This window comes from Camarhynchus parvulus, chromosome 14 (genome assembly GCF_901933205.1).
Source record: "Camarhynchus parvulus chromosome 14, STF_HiC, whole genome shotgun sequence".
NCBI classification, from domain to species: domain Eukaryota; kingdom Metazoa; phylum Chordata; class Aves; order Passeriformes; family Thraupidae; genus Camarhynchus; species Camarhynchus parvulus.
The window spans coordinates 8,246,124-8,271,751 of record NC_044584.1 but is presented as its reverse complement, the minus strand read 5'-3'; the positions used below and the strand labels follow the sequence as shown (position 1 = coordinate 8,271,751).

General features: G+C 41.9%; 1 protein-coding gene across 2 annotated transcripts in view; it reads right to left on the bottom strand.

Annotated features, from left to right (window-relative positions):
• MAD1L1 (mitotic arrest deficient 1 like 1) overlaps positions 1–25,628 on the bottom strand; it is a 351,010-nt gene that overhangs the window by 205,469 nt on the left and 119,913 nt on the right. For both annotated transcript variants that reach the window (XM_030957926.1, XM_030957927.1), the window contains one exon: positions 1,463–1,603. In XM_030957926.1, the coding sequence (XP_030813786.1) occupies positions 1,463–1,603 (141 nt within the window). The remainder of the gene's footprint in view (positions 1–1,462; positions 1,604–25,628) is intronic.

The window sequence follows — 25,628 nt, the reverse complement described above, 5'->3', positions numbered from 1 at the left end:
ATGCAAATAAACTTAGAGTTTGTTCCCTATAAATAATTAAAGGGGTAGAACCAAATGGTTCCCACACTATTCCATGCTTTCATCTGAAGAAGAAAAGATAATTTGCTATTGCCTGAAGACAACACAGCACACCTGATACATTCAAGGAAACAATTCAGAAAATCTCCCTGCAACAACCTAGAGTCACTGTTGGGAACAACTAAGGAAGCAGGATAAAATAGCCACCTATCCCTTTATGTCAGCATCATTGAATCCTGCTCTGTCTGCTGGGAAGCAATACAGTGTTCAAAAGACAAAACAGAGAAGCATTCTGAGGCAGATGAATTCAGGCAAATTTCCATTTTATCTGGTGTTACCAGCTAACTTCTCTACCAGGTTGCCCAAAACTTTGCAGAATTCATTTTCAGAGAAACAGCAATGAAATGGATCTATACCAGGATACTGATCTACACCATGTTGTGCTGTCCTAAGGATTTAAAGATCACTGGAGCCAGTACTGCCTGAAATAAGTCCCCATCTCCCAACACAAGGAAAGAGCATTTTTAAAGATGCCAGAAACAGAGTTTTGTGCAGAGTGAGACAGTTCTCTGTGTCACTCTGTGACTTGAGCATGAACTCAATGAGCAATTTCTACCATTCTACTCCACTTGAGTTATAACACCTAAATCTACATGATGATGGAATTAGACACGAAGAAAAACTCACATACTTATGACTATTGTAAAGCCTGATGTAATAAAACTGCCAAGCTTTAAGATCACAGATATATTCCAAATATTTCAACTCATGACCACAAAACCCATTCCACTAAGCACAACAGAAGAGAGGAACAATTTGGCCAGCGCAGGTTAACTTTAGCTCACCACAGTCACATTTCAGATTCCAAAACTTTAAAAAGAGAACTAACAGAATATAAGAATTCCTTTCAGAAATACTTCTATCTTTGGGCAGAATGTTTTCTTTCTTAGAGAAAACCTAATAAAAAGCACTTAATAGTGACCAGTGTTCTGGGGTTTTTCAGGCCCAAGAAGTGAAGAATTTACAGCAGACGCATACTTTACTTATTCAACCCTTAAGTAAAGCTGTTGCAAACACAAGTTGCTCACACTGTGTACAGCAGAGCCTTGATTACACATGTGATGGAGTGAATCTCTTCCACTACACCACGGAGAAGACCCCACACCTGCTACCCCTTCACAACCCTTTCACCACAGGGAGTGGTTGCCCCTCCAGCCATGCAGTGCAGCACAGCACACTCAGCACACCCAAAGATGATTATTCTTGGCTCCTGCCAGCCTCAGTTGCAGAGCAATAACTCGTGCCTCTTATTGATCCCAGAATTTCAGAGCGCGAACGCCGCAAATCTGGCTCCGGCGAGAGCAGATCCCGTCACCAGGCAACTCAATCTTAGCGGTCTCAACTCCTGCACCCCTGGGCTTAGAGCAGGATGCTGCTTTATTACCTCCAGCTCGGTGTTGTGAGCGTGCAGCTTCTGCACCATGTCCTCGGCCTCGCGCATGCGGCGGCTCAGCTGCGGCGAGTGCTCCGCCGGGGTCAGCTCGCTGTCGTAGGACTCCAGGATCGCCCGCATCCCATCGCGCTCCTGCCGGGAACAACAGCAAAACACACTCAGGGATGGAGGACCAGAACACACACCCTGCCAGGAACGGCAGCAAAACATCCAGGGATGAAGGCACACATCACACACCCTACCAGGAACAGCAAAACACTCAGGGACTGTTGGACAATTCCCTGTTCTGACCCAGAGATGGGGCAACTGAGAGGTGTATTAAAAACTTTAATTCCATGTCGCTATACAACACAAAACAATGTGGACACTGGGATCTCTAAGGTAAAAAGGAGGGCAGTTTAATTTCTAACTCCAACATTTATAGATTTTAAAAAGTGACAGTGGATTGGAGGATGACAGTGCCACCTCTCCAATGACACTGGACAAACCAATAGTCCATCAAATTTCTCCTCCTCCAGAAAAGAATGTAAAACAATAATTATTTCAAGAAAAGCGCATGAGAAAGTTCATTACAAGAATGTAAACATCAGAAGGCTTAAACTTAAAAAAGAACAGGGCAACAATTCCATTTTCAGTCTCATGAAAAGGGTGAGACAATACAGATGTTATAATTCACACCATCACAATCAGAAGCCAACTATTTCTTAATTACAAAACACTATATAAGTGTTTCTTGGCCTATCAGCTTCTTGCCACACCATGCTGTAGATGCCTTGAAGCCAATCATCTAAACTACCCCCTGTAGGTCCTACTACAATGCATCTTTCATAGTTCCACTTCTCCAAAGTATCTAGTCTTATTTGCAAGGCCATCCTTTGAAACTTGTTTCTAGCTCCATTTCTCTCTCAGCAATACCTGTCCTATTCCATGGCATTTCTGAGTCAGCATTTCTTATCTCAAAGTTTGCATACAGATGAATAGTATGGGCCTAGAGAACTCTCTACAAATCCATTTCCCACATGGGATAAAGGCCCAGACCACACACCCTGCCAGGAGCAACAGCAAGAACTTTTAAGGATAAAGCCCCAGAATGTGCTTCAAGAGCCTTCTGCATCTTTGCCCACTTTGTTCTTTTATCCATCAACTCAACTCTGATGGATGCAGGCTCATCATCTTCACATCAGCATCAAGGCACAGATGAACACACAGTTCTAATAAAGTAAATGTTGCTGCTGTGAAAAGTGAAAAATTAGACTTTCTTGTGTCTATAAAACCCCACATCCTTTGCAGGAAAGCAACATACAGACACTCTAACAAGCAGATGGCAACTGAAAACAGAGCCTGCCTTCTTCCTGGAGACACTCTTCTAATTCAACATGGCTGAATGGGTTTCCTCAGCAAAATATTTAGTGTTGTACTTGACATTTTTCCTGCCAGAGCCTCAGCAAAGAAAGAACAGAATTGTCACAACAGAAATGAAACAGATTTGACATCGAACAAAGTGGCTGAGAGCAAATATCCTCAAAATGGTATGTGACTTATCACTTGTTAGATGCTGCAACACTCAGTGCTTGTAACAAACATTTTTTCAGAGGTTAATGTCTGGCAGGCAGTGTTGGGCTCACTTCTCTATCTACTGGCAATTATAAACAGGCATTTGCAGAGAAAGACAAACAGAAGGATCCTTCTCCCCTCCCTGACAGCAGCTCCCCAGCTACAAGGCTTGGGCTCAGAGCTAAATGTAAAACTTTTTGTGTGGGCTACTGGCTGAAATATTCCTAATGCACTCCCAGTTTCAGAAGCACCTAATGCCTCCCCTCAAGGCACTGATGGAGAGGAAGAATGAGGACAAAAGGAAAATCTGAAGAAGCCAGGTATGTTTAAGGAGGTGGCTGGTCACACTGCAGCGTGCACACAGAGATTAGCAGCTGGATGAAGAGTTTCATCTTTTGACTGCATGGAAGAACCTTGATGCTTATGAGGCTACAGAACAGGGTCAAAGCAGCACAGGCCCTTGGCATAAACCCAAAGAGCCAGAACTCTGAGGAAACCTGAGCAGTGCTGCCCACCTTTCACTGCTGAAGTTTGCTACCTCCCCTGCTACACAAATGCAGGAGCAGCCTGGACAAACCAGCTCCTTGCTGGGAATTCTGCCATCACAGACAAAGTAGTATCAGAAGATCACTGGGCTGTGCAGTTCACATCCAGCCCAGGCCAGTGCAGCCCTGAATAAACCCAGCTCAGCTGCATTTAAAAGCTTCACTTGGGCAAATCAGGAATTGTTGGGGCAGGAAAAAAGGTCCTTTTCCCCACACCCCTAAATGCAAAAGGCTGAATTTCACATAGTGAAGGTGACCACCCAGCTCAGCCTGGATACAAAGGTTATCTCCTCCTTCTAAATCTAAAGGTCAAAGACTGAATGTGGATAGCAAGTGTCCATGTGGGAAGGGAAGGAACATTCAAATTCAAGGTGTGACAACAAGACTGGGGGCACTGCCAGAGGTACAGTGTGTTCAGAGCATGTCACAGACTGAAAGGTCAGCAGGTAAAAGGACCCCAAGACTGAAGGACAGCCTGGGGCTACAGGAACTGAGTTAATAAAATTATAAAGAAAAACAGGTTTTAACATAAATAGTACCAGCAGCTGTTACCAACTCCTTGCCCAGATTTGACTGAAGAGAAATATTTTTCCAGGGAAATAGTTTTGCCATAGTTTAGAATTGTTCATCTGATGGACACATGAAAGGAAACACCTCCACAATACTGAAAAAGAAGAAAACCCAAATGCAGTCACACCTGCCCTGTAATGAACTTGTTAGGCAGAGAGGCAGCAGGACAGGATCTCTCCATCCTCCTCTTCCCCCTCCAGTACTTTCAGACATCACCCATTCCACCCATGCATTCTCTATAAAGCAAACTGCTTTTGCTTGGGAGATGAATTCCATTCCCCACTTACAGCCAAATCACTTTCTAGAGCACAGAAGAGAACATAATGACAGCATTTAGTGAAGGTATTGGTTTGAGCTTTGCATGTTGTTGCAATTAGATTTGCAATTACAGCATCCTCTCTCCTTCTCTCACTCCGAGCTCCTCTGCTGCCCTAATTTTCTCCTGAGCATCTTTCATCCATGTGATAACTCACCACTGCTATGTTCTCTCTGTTGCAGCAGGGGCAGTCCCAAAATCCTTGGTGTTTTTTCAAAAGCAAACAGGACCCCTGGCACCTCCCATCACACTTGGCTTCCAATTAACTGCTGCATATGAGCTCATTTGAGTCACCCCCATCAAGACCCCAGCAGCTCCTGGGCTGTCAAGTACAAGGAGGACAAACTCCAGCTTTTATGTGAGCATGGGAGAACTGCATGGGAGCATGACCAACCCCACAGGCTGTCTTCCCCCTAAAATCAACCACAGCCCTTGCCCTTCAAAGCATCTCTTTAAAACAAAGAGTAAATTGTCAAGAAAAAAAAAAAAATCACACATGGTAAACACAGCAGAAGCTGTATTGGGAAAAGAAAAAAAAAAGTTCTGAAAAGCTGAACTAAAGGGTGGCACAATTAAACACTTGATCCTGGAGTTTACTTAGCCTCTTTAATTATTACTAAATATTAATACTACTAGTGAAATCAATTCTCAGCTACCAAGTGGTCCCCAGCTCCATTTTTTAAATTTCTCCCCATCAAGAGCACTTACTAAAAGCTTTCCCTCCCTCCTAAAGATCTTGTTAGTTTGGCAGGAAACAGAAGTTCTTGTTGAGAAGTCCTCTGTCTAAAAAGATTCTCTAAAATGTAATCCTAATTTAGTAATTGCTGCAGTATTCCTCATTCTTCATAACCCATCAAAATCCTCCCCAGGCACTTTCAGATGCCCTTTCTAACCTTATTCTAATACAGCTGCTTGGCTGCTTCCTATCTGGAGAGTATTCATCAGAATTACTAAAAAGCAGTTCCTCTGGGAATTTCCAAAATTTCCCCAGCACAGGGGAAATCTCTGCTAAGTCACCATGGCCCTACCCTGGCACAATTCCAGGTGATCTTTACCTTATCCAGTTTTAAATCAACACTTGAACAGAAATGTAGCTCATTCCAAACATGCCCTAAATGCAGAATAATAATTTTGATGTTCATTACAAACCTAGGAAATTAATGCCCTACAGCAAACCCTGGTGCTGCAGCTTGCAGCTGTGTTTGAGGAGATGTAAGTTTGAAAAAGAGGAAGGATAGTGATTTTTTCAAAGGTTGAACAGTTTCCCTTCCTTCTGCCAGCACCAGCCCATTCATCAAATAAATATTCCTCCCACTATTGCATAAGTAACTAAGAAGAAAATACATTTTATAATTTTAACCAGAAACTAGAGCTAATCCCTTGAAAATGTGCTATGGGAAAGAACAGGATGGCACCTCTGCAAAATGCCACCCCTAAGATGAAGCTTCCCCCCAGTACTCCCACCAGCTCCTTACTCCCTCTGTGTAAAACCAAAATTTGACCTGGCTGACAAGTAGCTAGAAATTCAGAGTAAGTCCCTTTCTGCAGCCTTCACACCCCAGAGTGGTTTAGAAACAGCAGGAGGATAAGTGGGGTCCTCCAGGACTTTTGGGTTAATTTTAGGGAAAGAACTAAGAAGGGTTCACATAAGCACCATCATCATCATCATCACCGCAACCATCACCCCCCAAGTCACTGCATATCACAGGGGCAGCCCACAGACACCTGCACACTGAGGAGCATCAGAGCCACTCCTGCCTGGGTGTGGGAAGCAACTGAGGAGTAAAACATAGCCAAAAAAACCATTAAAAGGTGTCTGCCCCTATATACATACACATAAGTTGAGGCCCTTCCTCTGCTGCTGCTCCTTAGCCCCTCTTCAAACACACACACCCCATTCACCACAGACTTTCTAATTACTTGAAGAAAAGAAAAATCAATAAGAAAGAAATTAAAGTTACAAATCTAGCTGAAGTCAGTCACACACCCAGGGAAAATGTGTTCCTGGGGTAAAGTTTATCTAGTGTCATAATTTTATTGAAATCCTATATCTTCCTATTGACTTTTATGGTTTCAAGCTGGATGCCAGAGTTATCATTATTAGAGTCTCAGGGTTGCTCGCAGGCCTGAGGTTCGAGGTGGCTTTTTTATTTTTTTCCTTTTATAAACAAGCTGTAATTGTCTGGTTTATTGATCAATAAATCTTTCAACTGCCTCTCTTCACCCTGTTCCTTTTCTGGTGAGTCCCCTGCACCATTCTCTGCAAGAAAATACAGGGTTGTTGTTTTTTAAAGAATAGATCGCTTTGTCATTAGCAATGAGAGAGCAGGAATTGTGCTGGTCAGTTCCAATAATGGCTTTTTAATGACACATTGTAGTCACAGTAAAATCTGCTTTATTTCCACACGAGTGAACTCTGACTATTAATCCACAACCCAATGGCACAGCTCTCTTGCTCTCTCACTTGTGCACAGGTTAGAGCCTGGCAGAGGAGACAGACTCCCTACAGTGGAATCAGAATGATATTTTGTAGAATATTTCCCTTCCCACTTGGTGCTTTTTTGATGGTACAGAAATATTCCCAAGTATTACATCAGCTTTTTGTTTAATTAATCATAATTTTTAAGGAATGTTAACAGGCTGCTTCATTATCAGAAATCAGTGGCAAGATTTCTTCCCCCTCCTCTTCATCTTCAGACTCCTAAATCCAAATTAGTTGTAATAAGGGAAAATTTCAAGACTGAAGAAAGATATGGAGCTTCAACATCAAACAGATGCTATTTGCAATCAGGTATAATTTAGCTAACTATTTCTTGTAAAAACACAAATAAAAGAGAGAGATGACTGTGTAACAGAGGTCTGGGCTTTCTGGCTTTAAACTTATATATAGAAGAAGGCAGATGGCAAGTGGGGCTTGACCAGATGTTTAACATCAGTAAAATTTGTCAGAGGCACAGGAATATAAACTAAAATATGGTTAGAAATAACTGAAGAATACTTAAATATATTATAATGTGTAAGGACCTACTGACAAAATATATTCTTAGGTTACTTGATAAAATTAATCACATTAATCTCTGGTCCATGAGCAACCTCCTTTTGTGAGGAACCCACAAATGTTAAGACAGCAACTGAAAACAGGACAGACAGACCCAACCTTTTAAGAGAAGGATGGATGAGAGGATACAGACTCTGGCAATTATAAATCACTTCAATATTTCAGTATCTCATAAAATACTTGAAAAAAACATTAACAATCAAATTGCAAACAGCTAGAGAAGAATTAAGGACAAGAAACAATCAACTGAGCCTTAATATGAATAATATGAAAACAGTCTAATTTCCTTCTTTGACAGGTAAATTGTCTACTGAATAAAGGCAAATAATAAATGTGATAAATCTTAACTGCAGTGATGTGTTTATCAAAGAGGAGAATTACAATTCAACAACATCTCTGTAATTCAGAGGAATGAGTTTGTATAGGGGTGATGAAGCTCATGGAAACAAAGCACAGATCCCCGAGTGCTGTGTGCCAGCAGAGCCACCAGGCACCACGACCAGGCTGCAGCATCAGTGGGAATCTGCCCCTTCCCAGGGCTGCCTGTTTGTGCCTTCCTGATGGGAAACATGTGCAGCCTTCTCCAGATTCACCAGGATACACCTTGTGCCCTAAAACAAGCATTAAACAGGGACTGGGAACAGGGATGCTGACAATTGACAGGTTCTGCCCCAGTCTAGGACTATTAAGCCTTAATTTGGAAGTAAAGTAACTTCTTGTATGTTCAAATCCTGTTGTTTTATGGCAAGTGTAGGGGAAAAAGCAACAACCAAGCAGCAGCGAGGTCCAGGAAGCACCAGCCCTGCAGGGACAGCTGGGGCCAGAGACACATTGGGTCAGACTTTGCTCTTATCCCTCAGCTCCCTCTTGGAGCACTGCTAATTAGCACAGGAGCTAATGGACTCTTCTGGAACAAAAACCCCAAGAGCTCTCAGCCAAACAAAGCCAGCAAAAGTTAAATTACCAGAAACTTCTCAACCCCTCCTTGCCTTCAGCAGCAACTCTTGATGACCAGAAGGCAAATGGTTCCCCTTCCTCTTAGCACTCTCATCTTCTGTACAAATCATCTTTAAGCCAAAATTTTCTACTCCCAAGCCTACAAATAGCTTCCTTCTCAGCTGCAGCCATTTCCCAACACTTCTCTCTGTGGCTGACCTATTTTCACATTACTTTGCAAATCAGAACTGACTGCAGACACATATGTATGCACACACCATTGACTTTCTACTCAAGACCTCAATTAAAATACCATTTACAAAAAAAACCTGTTAACTTCATAAAAATAAAAGCATCCAGCAGATTTCCCTATCCTTGCCCTGACAAGACCATTAGGAAACATTTTTTAAAGTATCCTTAATTCTCAAATGTGACTGTCTATATATCAACACTCTGCTGGTGTTTTTGCCCCTCAAGCCAATATAAAGCTACTGCAGGAATCTAAAGATGGATTGAACCTCTAAAGAAGCCTTGCAGATGTGCTGTGCCCTACAACTAAGGCTTCTCCAAGAAAAATAAAATATTCCTTCTTTTGAAGTCCAAGTAGCTCCATCCACACCTAACAGGAGCAGGTGGGGAGAGGTCAGAAAAGCTGGTGTACATAACCACAGGCACACAGCAAACCAGGAATCCCTGTGTGTCCCATCATCTCTCTGCAAGGGGTGGCTTTCATCTGTTTTCTAACACTCTTAGAGCCATTTTCTTGCTAGGAGAGTCAGGTTATCATTCAGGCTGAAAAGCAACTTTCCTCCCGAGGCTGGAAGTCTGGAGAAAGCAACAACTCAGGGAAACTGCGGTGGGAAGAGGGCACAATCAGGCAGAGAGCGTGGGAGAGATGATCAAAGCCTCATTTTAGGTGCCAGAACAAGGCATTCAGAGGCACTCCTAGCTTCTCAACCACCCATTCTTAAATTTTGGAGCAACTCTACAGTCCAATTGTTCTTCTGGCTAATGTTCAGCTGGCAGTTTTAAAACTCCTACAAATACCTGTGTACATCTCACATGCTCTTGTATTCTGTGGGTTTTCCTCCTGATTTATAGTCCTCCCTTTCTAGCTCCTGTCCCTCTCCTCCAACACTTCTCTGCAGAGAGCTCAGCTTGCCTTATAATCTGGCAATGGACCAGAGCAAATAAATCCACTGTAACTCTTTTAATCCGTCTCTGATAAATCTCCTGCTTTACTATCTTCTGGAAAATTGTGCATGGTCTCTGAAAGGCCCATTTTGCTTATAGCACATCCATATGCCAGCTGACAAGCAATCATACAACTGACACTGCAACAAATTAAATATTATCTGACTAAAATACCCCTGGGGTCCTCTTGCTTCACAGTGAGTTTAACATGTTTAGTTACGTTTCTTAGCCTCCTGCTGCTGTGAAATAATTGTATGGTTTTTCCTTAGTTTAGCTCCCCTCTACTGGAACACTCACTGCTGCCTGTCTCCAGAGTGAGCCTGCTTTTCTGTCTCATTGTGTTTGGCATCTCTTCATCCCAAAAAACCCTCTTTTTCCTATCATTTCTCACAGTCCCACTGCTCAGGCAGTGGCAATCTTGTGTGTGAAGCTGCCTTATTCATCTGCCTCAGCAAAGGGTCACTCCCCATCTGACACCAGCATCTGACACCATGTGCACATGTGAAAAACAGTAATTTCTTTAAAAAAAACCATCCAAAAAACCCTCAACACACCTTCTTCAACGTAGCCACTAGATTGCCATCACTGCCAGAGGGAAAGCATACAGCTGACAAGGGAATGGATTCATCCTCACTGGCAATACAAAACTAATGTGTTACTCACCTATTAAAAAAAAAAAACAAACCAGAACTAAAAATAAGAAAAAAAGAAAGTTTCTGTGATGGTACACGAAATTTTTATGCTGCTAGTGTATAGAATTTCACCCCAATGTTCATTCCTTACGCTCAAATTTCTTTTTCCTCCTGTCTACTAAGTAACCCAGAAATTGGCCTCTAAAGCTCTTAACAGGCAGTTTCCTGCAGTTTTAACCACTTAAATATCATTAACTTGGGAGAAAAGTAAACTGAACTGTGCTCAAAGCCAGTGCAGTTATCTCTGCAAGAACAAAGGAGGAATGACCCCATCACCTGGGCTCTGCTCCCAGGGTATTCAGGCTAAGACAGAACTGAAGCAGGAGGGCAAAGCTCTCACCAAAAAAAAAACCAAAACCCAGACATGAGTTCATCCAGTCCAACACAGCACATTCCATTGAACTCAAAAGTAATTCCTTGATCCCCTCATGATGTGTCAACAACTCCAGAAATATGCCTTTTGAAGAAGGCAAAGAAAAAGGGATTTTAGGTGATGCTTCAGAATATACATCACCTGACTGCTTTATTAGAAGATATTAATAATTTCCCATACTTTACTTAATTCATAAAACATTCCCTCTGCTGCCTCCAGGGTATAAAAGATCAGTGATTCCAATAAGAATTTCACAAATTATACATCAAATTATCTCCCAGGTCACCCATAGCATATCTGCATTATTATAAAGGACTCTCAGGGCAGAGGGGACACAGCTCTTGGCCCTTGCAGCCCAGCAGCTCCTCCTGTCCTACACAGAGGACACCAGGGACAGAAGACTGAACTGAGGCTGAAATTTGGCCCAGGGCGCACCTTGCATACCACATAAACCACCTATAAAGGAAAAGAATATCCAAATATATTCTTCTTGAAATAATAAGAATCATAAATGGTTACTTCACACCCCAACCATGTTTCTAACAATAAGACTGGGCCAGATTATTTAATCACACCCAGTGATTCACCCAGAGCAGAGCAATAATAAGCCTTTACTCTAAACTAAAATTCTATGCTTTCCCTGCATGAGGTCAAAAATACTAATTTTACATCATGTGTTTCACATTAGCTACGTGATGAGGGTTCCATGTTTTAACTTGTACCCTTTGAAAATACGAAAGATCGTTTTAACACCTCTGTCTTATAAAAGATGGAAACTGCACCACAACACTTCCTTGGCTGTTTTCAGGACCAGTTTATTCTCTCACCCAGAGCACAGCTCAGCCAGCACCCACAGAATGTGCCTCATTAGCTTAATCAGGAGTCACCTTCAGAGCTTGCTCTTGGGCAGCAAGTGAGCACCATGAAGAGGATATTTAACCTTGTGACCTGCACTTCTGAAAGAGTTTTCTGCATTTGAGAAGGAAAATGTGCCACCTCAGTGCTCAGTACTGCAGCCTCTGCACAGAGGTTCGCCATGGGAATCCCACACAAACCTCAGGGCAGGCTGGCAGAGCAGCCCATAACCCCTCTGTGCCTGGCATCCTGCTCCTCCTGAGACCCTGACATGGTGAAGAACAAAACTGAATGTTTAAGAAACACTACAAAGATCACTTCAGGCACGTACTTTACCAGAATTCCAGTTGCACCTTCACCTTGGGCTTCCCAGCTCCAGAAAAATGACATCTAATAAAAACACTTGAAAAACAACCTCTCATTGAGAACTCCTCTGGATACTTCCATTGATCATATAAATAGCCAGTCTTTCTGAACACTGAGAAGCTCCTGACTTTACCAGTTTTCTGGTGGAAATTAAGCCCATTATTTTTTTTCGGTGCTTGAAAATGCATTTTCTTTTATCAGGCTTTAATTTGCCACCTTTCAGCTCCATTGAACATCCTTGTTGTTGCCTTACACAGACAGGGAAAACAACTCCCAAACAACTCTAAACCATTCATTCATTAGATTCTGTGCTTTCAAATTGTCACCTCTTCTTCAACTGCTTTTTAAGGTCAACAAGTCCAATCATCATTTTTCCAGCATAGCTGCTTTCCCAATCTTTCACACTCCCATCACCCATGTCTGACTGCTGCTCTCATTCTGCAGCAGCTCTGCCTGAGCTGGGTTGATGAGGAATAAGTGAAGACACAAAGTTCTGAGGCCCTTCCCCACCTCTCTGTGAGTAACAGGAACCTCCTCACCCCTCCTGCCATGCTCAGAGCAACAGGACACGATGTTCTCCCAAAAGCTGCTGAGCATGGGGATGGCAAAAAAACAGCAAATAATCTCCTCAGTAACCCCCCCTCAACCACAGCAGCAGAGAACACCAGAGAAGAAAATTCATCTGTACACCTGAAACTCCAGTTCTTGTGGTAACAGCCCACATGTACAAATTTTCTCAAATTTAAACATTTCAGAACTGAAATTTTTACTTTATAATAGCCTACTAGTTTGTAAAGCTAATTTTAACAGTAGCTGCCACCCAGTGAACACCTTCCCTTTAGTATCACTAGACACTGCAAAATTAATTCACAGACAAAATGACATTGCTTTCTTTTCTCTCTCTCCACTGTCTCTGCAATATTAAGTCAACAGAATCTTTCCTCAAAACTGCGCTGACATCAAGAATGTTATGCTCACACCATTACACAAAATGTGAAGCACTGAAGTCGTGCTTCATTAAAAACAAGTGGAAAAATCATTTACCAGAAGAAAAACATTATTTAGGAAAGATATTCATTATACACATCTGAAAAACAATTATGATTAAATGTACGAGACAGAAACATTCATCATCCTTTTAATATTTGACCACAATGTTTGCATTTTCAACAAAACCAGATTTCAGTAAAGAACAGAAACATGGTATCTAAAAAACCTCCTTTGTTGCAAACTAAACCCTTTGGTTTGTTTTCATAGTAACAAACTGCCACGTTTTGGAGAATGAAACAGACCATCAGCTTTTCTACTTCTGGGAACCAGTTCAAAGTGTACAGAATATGTTGAAACCACAGAAATACCTGGCAAACAAAAGACAGAGAGGGGAAAGTCCCTCCCTGCCACATAAAACCAAAGAAAAAGCTGGTCAATATGATGATTATCCTACTTCCTTATGCAACATTTCCACACAGAACTTTCTGAGCAATTTTAAGGGATTTTAGTTGAATTTTCACCTTTGCTGTGCTCTACCTACCAGAAAGACAATCCAAAGGATGCTCAACCCACCACAGGCAAAATTACAGAATTTTGAGTTCGCAATCAAGTCTTCAAGAAAACAAAGAGGTGGGAACAGACCCTTTTGCACTGCAGTATTTAAACCCACAACACTCATTCCTAAATGTGTCCCATCTCTGGAAAAAAGTCCATTGTGATATGCCAGGAAATACTATCAGAACAATTTTTCTTATTCTAAAGTTTGTTAGAAGTTTTAAGCAAATTCACCTATCTGTTGCTATATTTGGTTCTTCTGCTTCCATTTGGAAAATACCATTATATTATTTAATAAAGTGCCTTTCAATAAACCTGGCACACTCCTGACTTAGTACAATCTTTCTCAAATACACCTTTATCTTACCAGCCAGTGCTGTAGGAGATGATGCCATTTTCAATGGAGTCTATTATCAGCACTAGGCAGACTCAAACTTGCACAACAGTTGAGGTTTGAAAGCTGCTCAGGATATTGTCCTCCCCAGCCTCTCCTGGTTTCCCTTCTTTCCAGGAGCATATTCCATGGAATTCTTCCAGGCAGGCTCATGAACAGCTCAGACTCTCCTTTTCAGAAGACCAGGGCTGTGATCCTGCCATTGGCTTTGCTTCCCTCTCTCAGGAGTCAGTTTCAATTATTTAACAGTGTCCTTAACATCCACCTTAGGCTGTTTAAAAAACCCTCCACAATCACCATAAAATCACTTGAATCTACAAAAAAAAAAAAAAAGGGTTGGTTTGGCGATGAAGGGAAGGCAAAAGGTAACAGGAACAAATCACACAGCTGGAATTTCTGACCACTTGACAATCTCTCTCTCTCAACTTATTCCAAAAATATTGCTCATATTTAACTTGCAACTGTTACTTTTTACACTTGTCCTTATTATTTCACCTCCAATAACAACATTTGTGAGCTTTAGCATGTTCAAAGACAGCAGGACAAATGCATTGTTTTTGTCAGCGCAGTCCCAGAGATGCTGCCCATGGTTATTAATTCTCTTCAGCTTCTTGAGGGTAAAGAAGCACCCAAAAAGCAGCAAGTGATAAGTTCCTGCCTGTCTCCCTGTGCACATCAAGGATTCTAAATGCACACACAAACAAAATCAACAAGCAAGGTTATGCAGAAGAATCTCTGTGCCAAATACCTGCCTCGAGTCCATGCAAGATGTAAGACAAATTTCACAGCAGATGTCAAATCTTTTCAACTTTTTCTCTCAATCAAATTAGCTACTAATGAAACAGTTTATGATTAATACTCACTTAAGTCAAGAAGAAAATTAGGGGGAAAGCTATCAGTTCAGAACACGAGCAAATCACATCAGCTCCAGGTACACATAATGAAAGGAGAACATGCACAGAAAATACTATTGCTGTATCTTCAGAAGTCTCCAGTTTCTGAACAGGCTCTTAAACCAGTGTGATCACCATGTAAGATCCTCTAGTGGCATTTCTGTGACACGAGGAACAAGGTACAAGCATTTGATGTACCTGTGAAGTACAGATGTACCTTCTGGTGATGGATCTTCTGATGGTCTCAGCACATGAAGCCTCCCAAAGGTTTGCATCTCACTGACACCTCCACAGAGCTCCACTCATGGAAATATTGATCCCATCCACCTCAGGCTGCTTGACAAGACCAGGCTGGCTCTGTCACTTGGATTCCCCCTCAGCCCAGGGAGCAGGACACCGAGGTCAGGGAGGGAGGAGAGGGCAAAGCAGAGTCCATCCATCCTGTCTGTGTTCAGAGCTGCTGGGGCACTGCCTTGGCAGCATGAACAGAACACAAAATACCTGCTAGAAATGATCTCCACGCCTGTGAGCACAATTCCTGGCAAAAATTTATCACCTCTTCCTCCAGAGCAGTCTTGTACATATTTGAAGATATGCTTCTCTGCAGTATTCACCAGTGTAATTCTTCACTTCTTCCTCTTGCTTTTTTACCATTTCAGTAGATGGTTAATAAATATCAATTTCTCTCCAACAACTGAGAAGAACCATTCTAGCATATCTCTCAGTTATCCAGAGCTGACTGGAAGGAGAGCCAGGAATAAATGAGATGGGGAATAAGGACAAGAAATCACTTTGTAATTGAAAACTCAGGGCCAAGCAAAATGCAGTATACTCACAGAGCCATGCTAAAAATCAAAGCAAAGAAGAAATGTCTGTGGTCTTTGATTAATAGTCTGTATTTGCACATCCAACAGGTTACCCAATATACCTAATTTTAACACAAATCTCTAAAAGCTTTAACTTAAAAAACAAATGTAGTACTAATCAAAACCCCTTCCTCACCAAGCCTGTGGCAAAGTTTGTACAAAGACCTGTTCCTCCAGAGGGCACAGAATGGAAACTGTAATTGTATTTAGGTTTTGGATATGTGAGAAAGGAAGGAAAAAATACTGTCAGTTCAATGTGTATGAAGGAAGATTACATGAAAATAATAAACAGGTTGAAAACTAGAGAGCTCTGAAGTTTTCATCTCAGAAAAAAAAACTTTATGCAAAATTTTAAAAACTTCTGAGGAGTACAAGCAAATGAAGGAATTAATCTCCAGCTGAAGTCTGCATGCTTCTAAAAGAAGGTACCTATTCAATCATCTTTTTCTTAATCAACAGTTTAATACTGTAAACAGCAAACCAGCAGCATGACAAATGAAGTTTTTAGAGAAAGCTTCTCCCTGCCTCCTCCTGTGGCACCAAAAGGCAAACAGCTGCTCGCTCTGCCTGGCACTCCCTGTCCTCACACTGGCACACTAATGGGTTTTCTGACAAGGCAAACTCTAATATTAGACACTGCTCTTATTAGCTCAGATCAGAGGGTGCTGTTAAACCCTGCAGGTACCACACTCTGACAAGGTTGCTCTTTATTTCACAAATCATGTGTAATTGCCTCTTTAATATCACCCACTGAACTGAGTTGAACACAATCATTCTTCTTTAAATTCAACATTCATGCTCTTCAAACATATTTCATTCTTAAAGAATACTTTTTACAATAAAAATACTTCAAAAGCTTAGAATTGAAGTTATTAGACAATTTACCCCACTGATACCAACAGGAAAGAGACACACAAAGGCAACGCCTCCCATGCTCCAAACAGCAATTGCTTTTTCCCTCGCCACATGAAGAAACAGGGGCTCTCTGAAGTGGTTTTAAACCCTTGTATTTCAATGAACACCATGTGATGGATATGGCTGTTATTTGCAACGCCATAGGAGTGTGTTAAATAAGCCAGTGTTATTTATAAGCAGTGTGTTGTTCTGCACACCAGAGCAGCCCCAGAGGCACAGCGTCCCACGGCAGGCTGGCTGGGAGGAAGGGTCTGATGGAACGTTTGCACAGGCTCAGGCACACGGCTGATCCCTGCTGCAGCCTGGCAGGAACCGTGGGGGCATAACACAAACAGTGAGACCCTCACAGGGGCAGTACAAGAGATGGGAAACAAGCAGGAGCTGGGCTGAATTCTGCATTCAACATTAAGGAAACTTCTGTGCTTGATAGCAGAGCATTCTGAGCAGAGCCAGGCATGACAGCCTGTCTGTGCTGGGGGTGGTTAATGCCAGCGTGAAGCGCTTGCTCAGTGTGGACTGAAAGGGGAGGGCAGTTACTCATCACTAATGCTTACTTACACACCACTCTCCCACCAAGCTCGCTAACAGTCTGGCATGTTAGTGGATAGTAAGGAAATTTCTTTCTCCCTCTTCTCATCTTCAGTCTTACCCGCTATGTTGGAACCAATTTAATTACCGCTAAATCATCTCCAACAAAGCACGCCAAGCCTGGCCCTGTATTTCTTCAAGAGGTGTGATTTTATCCCTCAGTTTCTCCTGCTTTTTCACTTATTTGCTTTTTAAACAGAAGAGATGACTGTCAAGATGTGTGAGTTTCGTATTTCCCTGCCTTTTACAGATGACATTAGCCTCTTCCTTGCTCATCCCTACTGAAACAATGCTGTCTCCTGGCATGTCAACTTTAAAAAGCAAATGCAATTGAAGTTATCACCATGCAGCTCACAAAGAGAGATACCTGCATGATATAAATTGATTCCTCTTCTGATCTCACTGGTTAACAAAAATAATTGAATTTTTACCCTTTTTAACACACTCACATATTCTTTTACAGTTCTGAGTTGAACATCCTCCCTGCTTTTGTCCTTGGTCTCATTTTCAAAAACTTTTATCTTTAGTTCGCCAATCTAGCACAAGCAAGAGACTCTCCAGTCTGGGGAAAACTGGAACACAGACAATTAAGGCAAGAGAAGCGGGAGGAAAAATGCAGTATAATATATGCAAATGCAGATGCCTTATGAGGACACTGTTATAAGTAACTTGTTCATGAAACTCTTCCACTTAGCAGTGCACAAGTGCAGGGCTACCTTTAGGTTTTTATGCTGCACTTTTTAGCAATTAATGATAAAGCAGCCTCTTAGAGGAGCTCAGCATCACCATCTCCATCTCCCAGGAGGAGAAACTGGTGCCCCCAAGATGAAGTGGTTGTGGTCATTCACCAGTTTAGAATTGGGTTAAAACACAGAGAGCCTCTGAAGGCTCCCTGGGGATCTTCTCAGTGATTAGGTCATTCTCATCAAAACAAAACACCAAAATGTGCACCAGCTCTGGGTAGGAAGGGATCACTGGCATGGTGCAGCCACTTCTGAGGTGCTGCCTCTCCTGAAGAGAAGGGCAAAACCAGAAAGAAGCAGTAAAAAAGCTGCAGAAATAGTGATAAGTATGAACATTCCCAAAGCATTCCTGTTGCACGTGCTCCAAATTCTTGACATTCAAAAGTCATGAAAGACATCAGGAGATCTAATTCCTTTCTGGTTTTGCAGAAGAAATGATCAGGACCTACCAGAAGCAACCAAAATGTGGCTTTGAATTCTAGGAGTAAAAGGGGAAATCCAAAAGTGCTTTGTCCCACTATGAGGAGATCATCCTGTCATCATCTCCATCCCTCTGGAGATGAAGATACCAGTTCTACCTGTAACCACTGATACTCCATCCTATCCCTCACGTGAGCGAAAGAACTCAGAGGAAAAGCTTCTCATTTTCTTCTCAAGTCAGCTTTTTGCTGATGGAACTTCAGAAATATTTTCAAATCAGTTCTGAGCAAAGGACCAGAGCATTTCGATTGAGAAATGGAAAAGCTCAAGTTTAAGGTCACAAACCCACAGTGACTTCCAGCAGCACAAAGCCAAAAGCCTCCCTGTACCTCCATTTCACACACAGGTGAGGAGAGAAGCCAACCCTGATGTCAGAGCCACCAAAAGCCCCATCCTTCAGCAAAACCAGTGCTGCATTCACAGGATAACTCACTGAGCTGCTGAATTTCTATGCAGCAACAGAACCATGTAAGGATCAAATAAAATTATTTCTGTCTAATAACAAATTAATTGTCCATGCCAACCTCTAATGTATCCATCATCAAATGAATTTCCATGTTATTTACCCACCACAACTTCCCATGGGGAAGGAGAAAGACAGCTGCTTAGATTAAAGAGTGAAACAGAAGAGCCTCCTAGACAAAGATTCTTTTCATTTTCTAAATGATTGCTCTACTCCACAACGTCTTCGGAGAAATAATGTTATTTTTTTTATTCTTTTCACAAAACCAAGATGCAAACTGCCTGATTTGATGCTGCTATTTCATTGTCTCAGAACTGCATGCACCAGCTTCTAGTGGCAAGGAGAGAGAGGCTCATGCAGAAATAATGTTCCCATTACAAGAAAAATAAATTGTCAATAGACCTAAGGAAGTTATTTTTCTCATTTTATATTTTTTGAGGAATGGATCACTGTAGTCCTCACCTTATTTATCGACAACAGGGACATCTTTAAAAGGCAACAAACAAAACTCACTTTATGGGTAAAACTAGGCTATAAAGTCTTCCAAAAGACAACAAAAGTGACATATGCTGTTAGATCCCCACTGCTCTTATTTTACAATATTAATGCCTCTAAAACATCAAAAATTGTCCAGTTTGACCACACCACAGAGTACCCCTCAAAATCATCATCTAATGAACAGGTTTTTCTTGTAAATAAAAGTAAGCTTTTCCTCACAGCAATATCAAAGTTCCATCCACTTAATCTACTGTGATGCCTGAGAACTACCCAAGCTTAGGAAACCAGCTCTAAACAAAAAGCTGATCCATTTAATCCTGGAGAAGTGCTGGGAAGAGAAAGGCAAAAGAGGAGAAGACAGATTTGGAGTAACTTGAGTCTTTGACCTGATCAGTCCAACAATTCACTATTTTTGATCAGATAAGCAGTGGCAAAAGACAAAACAGACCTTTTAGACAAGAGCCAAAATGCTTTGTCACCCAACACACAATTCTTATTTGGGCAAGGGTTTATAAGGTTATTACTCACAGGGCTGTTGTGGGGTAACCACCCAGTAACTTTTATGTTGTTGTATATTTATATTTGTATTGGGAAATCTTTGCTAGAAGCCAACAGCAGGACTGTGGTCAGACTTAGAAGAGTTCCCAAGATCACAGAGTGGTCCTACCAAAATTCTGCCCTGACTGTCCCTGCAGCCACAGAGGAAAGCAAAAATCTATGCACAGCAAAGCTACGAGGCATAACCTGCAAGAAATCTTTCAAAAGTGAGCATGATCTATCAACCTGAAGTAATTTATCCTGGCTGCAATGGCTTTTATACACAGAGAATATTAGGAGCAACAGAGTCACTCTTCCAAATCAGAAACAAAACAACTTTTAGTTAAGAAATGAAGCAGATGGCCTGTGTAGATTAAAGAGAAGGTACAGAGCAATGCACGAGCAAACCGCTGTGCCCAAATCCCACAGTAATTACCGTGGTGGCGGCGGCTCACTAATGATGCTGTGCTTCTGAACTGGGACAAATTAACACAAAGACACACATGCTGCTGACTTGCAGCCCAGGGGAAGGTGAATATTGTGGAGACTCAGACATTTAAGGCAATCACGACAGATTAAACGCTGCAAGGTAGAGGCAGGCAACATGCAGTCCCAGGAGGAAAGGGAAACGGGAAAGAATGTGTTCCTCATCTGTCCTAGAAAACAAAATGAAAATGAAAACTCATGTTCTACATACATCCATTGTACAGACTCTCTCTCATCCCGCTGTTTCTCAGTATCTTTACTGTTATTCCATTTCCCTCAAAGTCCTGTAAAGGCTGGAGATCAGAAGCGCTGTCAATGGGATCGATCTCAGCCAGGATACACCAGCACCACCTTGGCCCAGGGGTTGTGTTGGTTCAAGTGTGAACCTCCATAAAGCAAAACTGTTTGAAACCACATCCCCTGCATTGACTTTTCACTCCCAAACATGGTGAGCTGCCAGAGCAGTACACCTGGAGTGGATGCCTAATGAACACTGCAATTTTCCCCACTGAGAGGAATGGCAGCTAACATCCCATCCCAGTAAGTTCAGGTTGTTTAGCCTGTGGTCGCAGCTCATTTTCTTGGACCTCTGGGAATAGAGGTGCAGTTTCCAGTGTGGCTTTTTGGATATTATTGATGCTGACTTTTCTGGGCTTCAAGATCTGGCAGGCAGTAAGAGTCTGCCTGGTCTGGGCCAGTGGAGAGCAATTCAATATTATTTTGTACTTCAGATGATGTTAAGCTAATGAAGGTCCTATTCTTTTTTATAACTCCCCATGCAAATGTTAATTTTTAATAAACTTTGCCCAAGTAGGATTTAAAGCTTATCTCACAAGACATATTTAGAGCAGTGCCATGGTGAAGTAATTCTGGGAAAAAAAATATGTACAGCTGAAAATAGGATATTTCTGCATGCTTGCTTCAAAGGCTACCAAGAGTTTTTTTGCAGAGACTTGTCATCAGACTAGTCATTGTGCAGGACTGGAATTATTAATTAACAGCCCAAACCTCTGCCTCTCACATGCTACAGAGAAACATCATAATCACCATGAGCTCGGTGCTGCACATCAGGGACAAACACACCCCCAGGACATCCCTGGAAGTGCTCAAGGCCAGGTTGGATGGGGCATTGAGCAGCCTGGTGTAGTGGAAGGTGTCCCTGCCCATGGAAGGGAGTTGGAATGAGTTTTTTGGATTTCTAAGGTTTCTTCCAACCCAAACCATTCTGTGGTTCTACAGTGTGGGAAGGCTGGTGGTAAGGTAATGGAGAGGTGGGAAGAGCAGGTAGATTTTGTTTAAATCTCCCAGAGTCAGAAAGGCTGAGCTGGTGCTTACAGCAGCATGTGGACTGAGCCAGAGGCTTGAGGGTCATCACTGAGTGCCTCTGGTGACAGGATGGAGCTGCCCTGATGGAAACCTTGCAGAGGCTGCTCAGCACAAGCCAGGCTGGCAAACCAGCAGCAAAGAGGAGCACTGTGCTTGGCTGGGATCCCACTGAAGATGGCTTTTAAAAGGTGCTGTTGCCGAGGGACAACAAACAGCTCGTTACATATCCGTGCTCAAGACCCTACAATCAATTCAAAATAATTAAACCTAATCATGTGAATGGCAGGAGGACTTCTACACACCCTTTTCAAAACCTGTTGAGCATTCTCTCTTCAAATCTGTAACCCCCACAGCCTTGTTTCTGCCCATCAGAAGTTAATTATGGGAGAGAGTTTCAAAATGTGTTAAGAGCTATCACATATCTGGGGGTCATTTGCACTGAAGACAGGAAAATGCATTAATGGAAATAGTGCTGTGAGCATCTGAGCTTTCTCTGCAGCATTCACAGATTCAAGGACACAACTTATGGCCTCTCTTTTCCATCATCAGAACCATTCAAAAAGCTAAAGTTCAAAAAATACACTGTTAACAAACCAGACCTCTTTAGTTCTTTCATTTGCTAATTTTTGTTTATATGTATATAAGACAGTAAGTATTGTGCTTCACTTCTTCCCCCACAATACCACTTTTGTCAGCACCTGCATTCAACCAGTCCATAGTTCCAAGAGGGAAGAAAAATAATGCTGGACAGCTCTCTCAACCATCAGAATTTACCTTGAATTTCACAGCTTTCTCAGGACATCTCATTGATAAATGAAACCTCTGACTTTGGGAAATGAATCCTTTCCTATGCATAGGTCATCAACAGATGGCAGCATAAAGAAAAGATGCTGCTTCTGAAATATTCATGTTGTTTGCTGCTCTAAGTTGCTACTTTACTTTGTATCTTGAGGGATGACACCCAAAAATTAAAGCCAAAATCTAATTTTGGTTTCGGGATCCTTGCCGTGCTCTATTTAAGCTCCAGAAATCAAAATAGCATAAAATTTTGATTAAACAAAAAAGCCACTGCACTGACATCAAATTCTTACCTCATTATTTGAAACTCTTTTCATCTATATCTTTAAAATTGCCTTCTGCTCCCAATACCCACATCCATCACCAAGAATCACAAAGTCTGAAGGTGAGGATGCAGAATGAAGGGCCTGTGACCCACAACTCAGACACACATGGGCACTGGAATTTCAGCTCCCAAAAAAGATTCATGTTCTCTTCCCAACAGCAAGGAACAGCTGCATTGAGCTAAATATCTTAGAAATCCATATATTTACAGGTCTCAGAACAGGGATATGGCATAAAGAAGCAAAATACACAAGTAATGCCTAAAAAAGACTTTTTTTCCCCCTTAATTCTTTTCTAGTAAAATGCAAAAATATGAAAAATATGTTCAGCCTTAACTGTTACCACTGAAAATATTCCTATTGTCAGCACACAGAACCTATTAAACAAATGCCCTTTATGGCTGAAGTGCTCCTGCATCATGTGGCTCCACCACAGCCTCAAAACAGACCAAGTTCTGATTGAATAGAGACCATTTCTTAGACTGCAAAAGAAGCGTGGGTCTCTTTCTAAAACAATGTAACAGAAATAAAAATCTCCTTTGAGCATGTGGCAAGATAAAATTGAAGATTCCGCTTGATATACAAAATAGAAACCTCCCTCACACAAAGTACAGCATAGATGAATGGCAAAAAAAGTGCACACACATATCACTGACAGGAAAAGCTTAAGAGCAGCTCTCTCTTTTCCTTAAATATTTTCATATTTGCCCAAAAACAATATTGAACATATAAAAATCAGGAGGCTTACCATTTGTGTAACAGAGATGAGCTTCACAAATTAAAGTATTTTATGTTTTAAGCATTTCCATTTGTCAGAGCTCCTGCAGACAATGCTGTGCTGGCCCTGCCAGGGCCAGGCAGCCCAGGAAGGGACAATGTGTGCCAACTTCAGTAAATTCTGGGTGCTCACTGTCTTTCCTGAGCACCCATCCCAAATTCTCCCAAGCACACAGCAACAGGATTTAGTCAGCACTGGTTTCCTCTGGTTTGGGGAGTCAAGAACAAGTTATTCTCTGAATTATTCTGACCTGCACAGACCTGGGTAACAAGGCTTGGCAGCATCTCCCCAGACACCAGGGACAGCTTTTCCTGGTGTAGCTCAGATGGCACTCACACAACCACAACAGGGAGAAATCCAGCCTGAGGCTTATTGCACAGCAGCATTTCATCCTGGTCACCCCACCAGCCTGGCTGAAGAGAGGATTTGGGATATCAAATACAAGAGAAAACCTCAAACACCCAAATCCCAGAGCATCTCTGGCCTGACATCCCTTTCAGAGCATCTTTTAAGGAAGCTGTGCTACCAAGGCAGGAACAAGCAGTCATGGCTCTTCAGTGTGGGTGACCTTCTCCCCTCACCTGCCCCCAAATGGGTCTCCAAAAAAGGGTTTTTTTTCCCTTTCCCTCCTCTTTTAACTCTTTCACAAAATGTCACATTGATTTTTCAAGGCCAAAGAACAGCCACCTGACATCTGAGAGTAAGACCATCGTGTTTTCCACTAGGAAAACCACAAAAGGATAAAATGAAGAGAAAGGCTAAGAGCTGTTTCACAAAGGTCACACGGAACACAGGGGCTGCAGCCCGTGCTAAGGGCACTTTGGGTTTACTGAGCCACTCACTTTGCATGTCACCTGCACACTGGGGAACAAAAAACTACAGAAAACAAATCTGTCTTTAACTGCCCTTGGTCCTTAAAAGCTTAAATACCTTCAGCATGCTCAAACTACCTGCACCACCCTCAGCAGCTGACAAAACTCTTTACTTGTGCTCAACAATACAGGTGGCTTTGATAATTTTATTTAAAAATGCAGAAAATGAGGTTTCTCATTTTCCTAAAGCATTAAACTCCCTCTTGAAGTGTAACCTGAGATCAATTTTATTTCATCTGTTATGTAGCAGTTTTAATAAAGTGTTAAAATCAAAGATATTGAAAAATTACAGGAGAAAATAATCCTCTGAAATAATGTGAAAATGGAACAGGCAAATAATAATGCAACTGGAGCAGAAAACTATTACATCCACTCTCAGTTTGCTTCCATGCTGAGCATCTCCTTTGCTTAATCTTTCTAAAAGGAGACAGCAGCAAATGCCAGTCCCCACCAAAGCCTCTGCTCCCAGGTTTGTACTCCTGGTAAAACTACTCAGTACTTCTGCAGGAAAGAACTTTTTTTTTTAGAACAAGATAGGGAAAAAAGAAAAAGCTAAAACTGCCTGTTTATAAAACTCCTTATGTAAAGATACTATAGTGAATGAAGTATTAAATTATGCAGTGTGAGATGTAATGGAGTGAATTATATTCAGTAAGATCACACATTACTGAAAATATGCAAAAAGCTCTGCTGCTGGCTTTCAGTTGTCAAGCTACACACACGTACATACATATTATATATATTTTTTTTCTCATCTCATTATTTTCTACTGTCTCCATGTGTGATAACACGCCCAGTGCTGACACTTGCCCTGTTCTTCCTGGAAGACCCTACATTAGCATGTAAATAGCTGGCAGACACGAGGAAATGAGAGCAAGGAATAGCTCTTTAATTAACTTTAATCCTCTGAAAATCCATACAGCAATCTGTTCTGACAGTTTTCTGCACAAGATCTTCTTAGGAGGTCCCTAAGTGCTGCCTGAGGATCGCTGCCAGGCTGGAACGAGGAGGAAGAACGAACAAACCAGTTTTGGAGACAATATTTAGGCATTTTTCTGCTATTAAATGATGACTGGTGACTGCCATCTGGCATTATCAGAGCTGTCATTAGCCTGGCTCTGGATGGGAAGCACAGGCATGCCATGAGCAAGGCCCAGCACAGATCCAGGAGCACACACATGGAGCAGCCTCCT